Consider the following 9,762-nt stretch of genomic DNA (forward strand, 5'->3'; position numbering starts at 1 on the left):
GTGGTATTAATATATTTGTAAAATTGTTCTTTCAGTGTTCAGTGGAATTTTCAGTAAAGACCTGGTTAATTCTCATTGAAGAGCACTACATCCTGAGTTTTTTTTTTGTTGTTGAGTTTTTGCTCTTCAAATCTGTTATGTTGTGTGTCCTTGGTGGTTTTGTATTCATGTTATAAAAATATATTCATTTTCATTTATGATTGTCAGGTTATTTCTCCAACTATGAATTTCATTGATTAGATTTCTCCACCATGATCTGGAAAGGTGATGACAATATTTGGGATATTTCTCTTCACAGGGAAATAAGTTACATAGAGTAGAAGCTGGAAAGAACTGCAGAAACTGCACAATGAACGGGAAATTCAAACTCCCCAGCAGTTCAGTGTTCAGCCAATCAGCAGAGGAAGGAGGAGCTAATGTAGATTCTGTAAGACCCGCCCTGGAAACGCGTCACCTCTGCAGTCTTCTCTCTGGTCCACCCATCCGCTAAAAAAAAGAAGAGTCCGTGGGGCTTCGTCACAGTTTTCAGCTGACTTTGGATGATGTCTGATCGCGGTAAAGGAGGGAAAGGTCTCGTGAAGGGCGGTGCCAAGCAGCACAAAAAGGTGCTCCGTGATAACATCCAGGGCATCACCAAGCCTGCCATCCGCCGTCTCGCTCGCAGAGGAGGCGTCAAGCGCATCTGCGGCCTCATCTATGAAGAGACTCGCGGTGTCCTGAAAGTCTTCCTGGAGAACGTGATCCGTGACAGTGTCACCTACACCGAGCACGCCAAGAGGAAGACCATCACCGCTATGGACATGGTGTACGCGCTCAAGCGCCAAGGCGGCACTCTCTACGGCTTCGGAGGTTAATTGTATTCTCTGCTCCATCCTGACAACCAAAAGGCTCTTTTCAGAGCCACCGTGTAACGGGTCTGGGAGGTGGAACCTCTGAGCAACTATACAAAGGGGCAGTCCTTGTAAGGAAGCGGGTGGCTCCCAGGGAAGGCGGGCAGGTAGTCACGGCAAGTGACAGGGACAGTCTCTGGGTAGAAGGGCAGCAAGTCACGGCAAGTGACGGGGACAGTCTCTTGACAGGCGGATGGTCACGGCAAGTGACAGCAGGGTAAGAGTCTCTAGACGGGCAGGTGGTCACGGCAAGTGACAGCAGGGAAAGAGTCTCTAGATAGGCTAGCAGGCAGGTAGCAGGTGAGCGCTCCCAGGTGAGCGGGCAAGAGTCTCTGGACAGGCAGGTGGTCACGGCAAGTGACGGCAGAGCCTCCAGGTAGGCTAGCAGGCAGGTAGCAGGTGAGCGCTCCCAGGTGAGCGGGCAAGAGTCTCTGGACAGGCAGGTGGTCACAGCAAGTGACGGCTAAGTCTCCAGGTAGGCTAGCAGGCAGGTAGCAGGTGAGCGCTCCCAGGTGAGCGAGTAAGAGTCTCTGGACAGGCAGGTGGTCACAGCAAGTGACGGCTAAGCCTCCAGGTAGGCTAGCAGGCAGGTAGCAGGTGAGCGCTCCCAGGTGAGCGAGTAAGAGTCTCTGGACAGGCAGGCAGGTATCAGGCAGGTATCTGGTAGGTACTTCCTGGTCCGCAGGCGGACTGATCCATAGACAGACTGGCAGGTGCTGGTAGGCAGACTGTCGGACCACAGGATAGCAAGCAGGTAAGCAGATATCAGGCAGGAATCAGGCAGGTATCAAGCAGGAATCTGGCAGGTGACTGGCAGGTAACTGGTAACGGGACCTGAGGGCTGAAGCAGAGTTGAAAGGCTTTGCAACAACATTGCTCGGGCACCTCCATTTTGGAGGAGGTGCCTTATATACGGTGAGGTCCTCCGGCCATTGGCCGGGGACTCCTTAGGACGACGCGCGCGGCCCCTTTAAGAGAGGGGGAGCGCGCGCGCCCTAAGCACAGAGGCCGGGAAGCAGCGCGCGCTGCCAGCAGAGCGGGAGGAAGACGCCGGGCCCGGAGCAGAGAGGTGAGGGGAACGGCGTCCCTGCCTAGCAGGAGGCAGGGACGCCGACGCTACAGTACCCCCCCCTTTAGGCCCCCCTTTTTTTAGGCCGGAGAGAAATTTATCAAGGATGAGAGGGGCATGGATGTTCTCCCGGGGCTCCCATGTTCTCTCCTCAGGACCAAACACCTTCCAATCCACTAGAAAAAAGGATTTTCCTCTTACCCTTTTGGTGGCCAGAATGTTCTCTACCTCAAACTCATTTTCAGCGGAAACCGGAGCAGGAGGCGTACCTGTAGACTTGGAAAAAGAGTTAAGTACCACGGGTTTGAGTAGAGATACATGGAAGGAGTTAGGGATCCGCAAATTGGCCGGGAGTTTCAATTTATAGGCCACCGGATTGATCTGTTTGATAACTTCCAGTGGACCGATGAACCGAGGCCCTAACTTGTAGGAAGGAATCTTGAGCCGGACATATTTGGACGAGAGCCAGACCTTATCTCCAGGACGGAATTGTGGTGGATCCAGACGTCTTTTGTCAGCCTGTTTTTTCATCCGCTCGGATGACTGAAGAAGTGCAGATCTGGTACTTTCCCAAATGGAGGAAAATTCGTTAACGAGAGATTCCGCAGCCGGATTGTCCACCGAAGCAGAGACGGGAAACGGGATCCGAGGATGCTGACCGAAGACTACAAAAAACGGGGATTTGGAGGAAGATTCGCTCTCGTGATTATTGTAAGAAAATTCGGCCCACGGTAAAAGATCCACCCAGTCGGATTGGTGAGCATTAACAAAGTGCCGGAGGTAACTGGTTAAAATTTGGTTGATCCGTTCTACTTGGCCATTGGACTGTGGGTGAAAAGCAGAAGAAAAGTCCAAGGTGACCCCCAGCAGTTTACACATGGCTCGCCAAAAACGAGAGGTGAACTGAACCCCTCGGTCGGATACAATGTGGAGATGAAGACCATGAAGACGGAAGACATGATGAATCAAGTCTTTAGCTAACTCTGATGCAGACGGGAGACCCGGCAGGGGAATAAAGTGAGCCATTTTGGAAAAGCGGTCAGCGACCACCCATATGACCGTACAACCGGCAGAGCCAGGGAGGTCCGTAATAAAGTCCATAGCTATATGCTGCCACGAGGCAGCAGGTACAGGAAGAGGAAGGAGACGGCCGGCTGGCAGATGTCTCGGAACCTTGTTGCGGGCGCAGGACACACAGGCTGAAACAAAGTCTATTTCGTCATTGTGCAGGGTAGGCCACCAGTAATGCCGGGAAATAAGCTGGAGGGTCTTTTTCTGACCAGCATGGCCAGCTAGCTTGTACGAGTGTCCCCAGTGTAGAACCCTCTCACGATCAGGAACAGATACGAACGTCTTATCGGGTGGAAGACGATTTAGATTCACGGGGGCCACCTGCATTACTTTGGCGGGGTCGATGATGTGTTTAGGCTCCTCCTCAAGATCAGAGACCAAAAGGATCGGGATAAAGCATCAGCTTTGATGTTTTTGTCAGCCGGGCGAAAATGAAGAATGAAATTAAAGCGGGTGAAGAACAAGGACCACCGGGCTTGGCGCGGGTTAAGTCTCTGGGCACTCTGGAGGTAAGCCAAGTTCTTGTGGTCCGTGTAAATTATTACCAGGTGAAGAGCCCCCTCGAGCAGGTAACGCCACTCCTCCAGTGCCAGCTTAATGGCCAACAATTCTCGGTCTCCTATAGAATAATTGCGCTCAGAAGAGGAGAAGAGTTTGGAGAAGAAGCCGCAGGTTACCATTCTTCCGGAAGACGACTTTTGGGTAAGTACTGCTCTGGCTCCGGAGGAGGAAACTTCGACTTCTAGAAAGAATTGTTTGTTGCCGTCCGGACAATGCAGCACAGGGGCGGAGGAAAAAGCTCGTTTTAAGGAAAGGAAGGCCTCCTCTGCTTCGGGCGGCCATTCTCTGGGATTAGCGCCCTTACGGGTGAGCGCCGAGATAGGGGCAGTCCGGGAAGAGAAGTGCGGAATGAAGAGGCGGTAGTAGTTGGCGAAGCCCAGGAACCGCTGAATAGCCTTCAACCCCTCTGGTCGGGGCCACTTCTGGATGGCAGACAGTTTCTCAGGGTCCATTTGTAGGCCGGTCTGAGAGATTATGTAGCCCAGAAACGGAAGCGAGGTCTGCTCAAAGAGGCACTTCTCATATTTAGCGTAGAGGTGGTTCTGCCTGAGCCTGAGCAGGACCTGACGAACGTCCCTCCGGTGAGTGAGAAGATCTGGAGAGAAGACCAAGATGTTGTCCAGGTACACCACCACGCAGGAGTAGAGAAGGTCACAGAAGATGTCATTGACCAACTCTTGAAAGACGGCGGGAGCATTACAGAGACCGAAGGGCATTAAAAGGTATTCATATTGGCCATCCCGGGTGTTGAATGGCGTCTTCCATTCATCCCCCTGACGGATACGGACCAGATTATACGCCCCACGGAGGTCCAGCTTGGTGAAGATTCTAGCCCCCCTCAGACGGTCAAATAATTCAGGAATGAGCGGAAGGGGGTATTTATTCTTCACTGTGATCTGGTTAAGGCCTCTATAGTCTATACAGGGACGGAGTGAGCCGTCCTTCTTCTTGACGAAGAAGAAGCCTGCTCCCGCCGGGGAGGTAGATTTCCGGATAAATCCCCGGGCCAGATTCTCCTCAATATATTCAGACATGGACCGGGTCTCAGCAGCGGATAAAGGGTAAATACGCCCACGGGGAGGAGTAGCGCCGGGCATCAGGTCAATTGGGCAGTCGTATGGTCTATGAGGGGGTAATGTCTCTGCTTCTCTTTTATTAAAGACGTCCGCAAAAGACCAATAGGGAACCGGTAGGCCGGGTAGATTGGCTGGGGTAGGAGAAGGATGGGCAGGATGAACGGGAACTAAACAAGTCTTATGGCAGTCCTGTCCCCAGCGAAGAACTTCTCCGGTCTGCCAATCAAGCACGGGTGCGTGTTTCTGGAGCCAAGGTAGGCCTAGCAAGAGGGCGTGAGAGAGTCCAGGCAGAACATGAAAGAAGATGCTCTCAGAGTGCAGCATTCCCACCTGCAAAGTTATGGATTCGGTGATGAGTTGGATGGGATGAGGTAAGAGGCCTCCATCCACGGCGGCGACAGATAAGGGTACAGCCAGAGGTTTGGTGGGAATGCGGTATTTCTCTACCAGGGACTGAGAAATGAGATTTCCGGCAGCTCCAGAGTCAAATTGAGTCAGTTCAAAATAACGGTTCTCCCCGCAGATGATAGAGACCGACAGCATTAGAGATGGAGAGGGTTTATTTCTGTCTAGGGCGACCTCTCAGAGCGACCCTAGACACAGGCGTTTCCCTACCTCTCCGGGAAGGAACGGATCCGGTGCTCCTTATTGCCACAGTAGAAGCAGCTCCCCTCGGCACGGCGTAATTCTTGACGGGTCTTGACCATCTTGGTCTGGTCGACCTGCATAGGCTCGGGTGAGTGCGCCGGGGGAGTAACGGAGGAAGTGACGGATCTCTGGAAGGTAGGGGCAAGGCGTGGAAACCTCCTCTCACGGGTGGCCTCTTTGGTGCGCTCCTGGAACCGGATGTCAATCCGGGTGACAAGTGTAATTAAGTCGTCAAGAGTGGTAGGAATGTCCCGACCGGCGAGTTCATCTTTAATACGGCCGGACAGACCCTCCCAGAAGACGGACACCAGAGCGTCGTTATCCCAGGCAAGCTCCGAAGCAAGGGTACGGAACCGTATGGCATATTGACCCACGGTGAGACTTCCTTGGCGGAGGCGTAGCAGAGATGAGGCGGATGAGGTCCTCCATCCTGGTTCGTCTAAGACCTTCCGGAAAGTCGTGAGAAAGGATGGCAGGTTGGATACCAGGGGGTCTCCTCTCTCCCATAGAGGATTTAACCAAGCCAGCGCCTCTCCCGTGAGATGGGACATGATGAAGGCTACTTTGGCTCGGTCGGTGGAAAACTGGTGTGCCAACAGTTCGAAGTGCAGAGTGCACAGGTTAATGAAGCCCCGTGCCTGTCCGGGATCTCGTCCAAAACGAGGCGGGGCGGTGAGGCGAGGACCGGGAAGAGTTGCCATGGAATTGATGGGCAGCGGCACTGCCGGGGTAGGAGTCGTGGGACTGGAAGCAGGTCCCGAAGAGGTAGTCAGTGTGTCCAGGCGGGAGTTAACACTACGCAGGTGGCTCAGGATGGACTCCTGTTGGGACCTCTGACGGGAAAGTTCATGACATAGGTCCGAGAGCGAGGGAGCTTGGGTGCCACCGGGTTCCATGGCCCGAGCAAACTGTAACGGGTCTGAGAGGTGGAACCTCTGAGCAACTATACAAAGGGGCAGTCCTTGTAAGGAAGCGGGTGGCTCCCAGGGAAGGCGGGCAGGTAGTCACGGCAAGTGACAGGGACAGTCTCTGGGTAGAAGGGCAGGAAGTCACGGCAAGTGACGGGGACAGTCTCTTGACAGGCGGATGGTCACGGCAAGTGACAGCAGGGTAAGAGTCTCTAGATGGGCAGGTGGTCACGGCAAGTGACAGCAGGGAAAGAGTCTCTAGATAGGCTAGCAGGCAGTTAGCAGTTGAGCGCTCCCAGGTGAGCGGGCAAGAGTTTCTGGACAGGCAGGTGGTCACGGCAAGTGACGGCAGAGCCTCCAGGTAGGCTAGCAGGCAGGTAGCAGGTGAGCGCTCCCAGGTGAACGGGCAAGAGTCTCTGGACTGGCAGGTGGTCGCGGAAAGTGACGGCAGAGCCTCCAGGTAGGCTAGCAGGCAGGAAGCAGGTGAGCACTTCCAGGTGAGCGGGCAAGAGTCTCTGGACAGGCAGGTGGTCACAGCAAGTGATGGCTAAGCCTCCAGGTAGGCTAGCAGGTAGGTAGCAGGTAAGCGCTCCCAGGTGAGCGAGTAAGAGTCTCTGGACAGGCAGGTGGTCACAGCAAGTGACGGCTAAGCCTCCAGGTAGGCTAGCAGGCAGGTAGCAGGTGAGCGCTCCCAGGTGAGCGAGTAAGAGTCTCTGGACAGGCAGGCAGGTATCAGGCAGGTATCTGGTAGGTACTTCCTGGTCGCAAGTGGACTGATCCATAGACAGACTGGCAGGTGCTGGTAGGCAGACTGTCGGACCACAGGATAGCAAGCAGGTAAGCAGATATCTGGCAGGAATCAGGCAGGTATCAAGCAGGAATCTGGCAGGTGACTGGCAGGTAACTGGTAACGGGACCTGAGGGCTGAAGCAGAGTTGAAAGGCTTTGCAACAACATTGCTCGGGCACCTCCATTTTGGAGGAGGTGCCTTATATATGGTGAGGTCCTCCGGCCATTGGCCGGGGACTCCTTAGGACGACGCGCGTGGCCCCTTTAAGAGAGGGGGAGCGCGCGCGCCCTAAGCACAGAGGCCGGGAAGCAGCGCGCGCTGCCAGCAGAGCGGGAGGAAGACGCCGAGCCTGGAGCGGAGAGGTGAGGGGAACGGCGTCCCAGCCTAGCAGGAGGCAGGGACGCCGACGCTACATGTGGCACCCCAGGGGTCTGGTTACCACAGTAATAGCAATATTACGTCTGAGAGCAGGTGGGAGGTCTCCTGGTCAGGAACCCTAAGCATGCAACACTTCATGCCCAGTCCTGGGAGGGGAAGAACTTCCCCTATATAAACTGGGGCTGAGGCGGGGTTAGAGGAGAAGAGGAGTCCCAGACAGAGACACAGTCTGGTCTGGAGTGGAGCAGATACAGAGAGAGCAAGATCAGGAGCTATGTGGGAGCAGTGATAAAAGGGGTCAGAGACTGGAAGCTGTAGAGCTCGTCCTGACTGAAGAGATCTCACCGGACACGGAGTCCGAGGCAATGGGGACTGATCCATACCCAGCAGCAGAAACCGACCGGCAGGGGATTTCAGGTCCTCTGGCCAAGAAACCCGAAGGCACGGTCACACGCAAGGGACCAGCACCGCCGTTGTGGAGCGGAGGCTACCAGAAGGCCCCGAGTCACCGGCCATACGGGTGAGCACCACACGGTACACTCAGGGACGTGGGCTACTTTTACCCGCTTCTAGCAAGGTAGCCAGGGAGAGTACAATAAGTCGGGGAGGCCTACAACTCCGCCTGGCCGGGGGAGATTCTATCTGCTCACAGACTGACCAGGCCCCGATCGCTAGCCAGTACGCCCGGGAGGGTCTACCTTTGCCACCAGTAAAGACCCTGAACTACACCGCACCGTCTCTGAGTGGTTCCTAGTGCCTGCGTGCAATTCTGCTATCCCCATCATCCACGTCCGCTGCCCTGAGGCCATACCCCTCCCGTTGGGGGTTATACTATCCACGCTGCACAACTGTACCACCGGCCTCAGCGGTCTGCCCTGCAGCGGCGGCTTCATAACCGCATTCAACGGGTGGCGTAGTCGAACACTATAACATCTTCTACTAAATTCTGCCACTTGGTTTGACACCCTGGGCACGGACCGGATCGTCGCCATGAGGACTACTACCCCTATCAGATCCGGCTCCGGGTAGTCCCCGCGTGCGCAACGCTACACAACAGAGGCCCAGGGGGCGCGTCAACTTTGGCGTAGTCGGCAGGATCCCGTGCCCGCAACCACCGACTACTGCGTGCCTGAAAAAAAAAGAGACTGTTAAACTTACCTGTGGTGAGGATTCCCGCCATCCGACGCCATCTTCTGCCTTCTTCCCGCCATCCGTGGAGTTTTCCCGCCATCCGACGCCATCTTCTGCCTTCTTCACGCCATCCGTGGAGTTTTCCCGCCATTGGACGCCATCTTGAGGACGCCGCGCGGGAAGAAGAGGGGCGTGGACTCCGAAAGCGCGCGAGAACTGAAGCTCCGCCTCACGTCCGGACGTTGCGTAAGGTCCTGGAAGGAGCCCAGCAGACGCCGACGTCACAGGAGCGCGACGGAAGGTCCTCAACCCTGACGATCCACTGCGTAGCCGCAGCCTACGGAAGAGGATCATCGCAAGGTAGGCCACGGTCCACTAGGGGGGAGGAGGATGTCGGATACAGAGGAGAGCTTCACTGCCACAGCCACCGCCAGCGCCACCGCTGCTGCGGTCATGCCTTTCACTATGCCCTATATCCCGGGGGCAGCCTGGCTACCCCAGTACTCAGGGGAGTCACATACCCTAAATGACTTCAGAGAAAGGCTGGATAGCCTCTTCCAGGTGTACCCCCTCACAGAGGAGCAAAAAGTGAGCATCCTGGTGGCTCAATTAAAAGGGGCAGCCCAAAGGGAGGTAAAGTCCTGGCCACTCGGGAGGAGGAGGACTGTCGCAGAGATACTAGCCCGGCTGAAGGACACCTTTGATACCCGTACCTCAGCCGAGATCAAGCTTAGATTCTACGGGTGTAAGCAGTGAGCACATGAGAATATAAGGGACTATGCACTAAACCTACAAGAGGCCCTGAGAGCCATTAAGCAGGCCGACCCTGACGGCGTGGGAAACGAAGACAAGCTGTTGACTGAACAATTTATAGAGGGTCTACATTGCAATGCCCACCGAACCCAGTTGCGGGCAATGGCCTTACAGGACCCTCATCTGGACTTTGCACAGTTCAAGGACAGAGCCATCCGGGTGCTCCGAGAACCGGCACCAGGTGGCGCTGTGACCCACAGACGCCCTACTACCACTTACCACCAGGAGACGGCGCCCTTGTCGGCAGGGCCTGTGGGAGCTGATGCGCAGGCTTTAAACAATGACCCGGCTACAGACCTGCACCATCAGGTCCAAGAGCTAACTAAAAGCGTTGCTGCGCTAACCCGAACTGTGCAGTCTTTACAGGTTTCTACTCCAGGGAAGATCCAGCTAGCATCCGGACCGGAGGATATCCCGTGGCGCCGAC

General features: G+C 55.2%; 1 protein-coding gene across 1 annotated transcript; it reads left to right on the forward strand.

The window, feature by feature from the left end:
* The first annotated feature begins 542 nt into the window (after positions 1–542).
* LOC141161390 (histone H4-like) lies at positions 543–854 on the forward strand. The gene has a single exon (XM_073646199.1). The coding sequence runs from the start codon at positions 543–545 to the stop codon at positions 852–854; it is 312 nt and encodes a 103-aa protein (XP_073502300.1).
* The last annotated feature ends 8,908 nt before the right edge of the window (positions 855–9,762 follow it).

The sequence above is a fragment of the Phyllobates terribilis genome, unplaced genomic scaffold, assembly GCF_046119375.1.
Source record: "Phyllobates terribilis strain yellow unplaced genomic scaffold, ASM4611937v1 Scaffold_9__5_contigs__length_417890890, whole genome shotgun sequence".
In the NCBI taxonomy this organism is placed as follows: Eukaryota; Metazoa; Chordata; class Amphibia; order Anura; family Dendrobatidae; genus Phyllobates; species Phyllobates terribilis.

Bases quoted from the DNA above. Each gene is read 5' to 3' on its own strand.
- LOC141161390 (XM_073646199.1), top strand. From the start codon at position 543: ATGTCTGATCGCGGTAAAGGAGGGAAAGGTCTCGTGAAGGGCGGTGCC.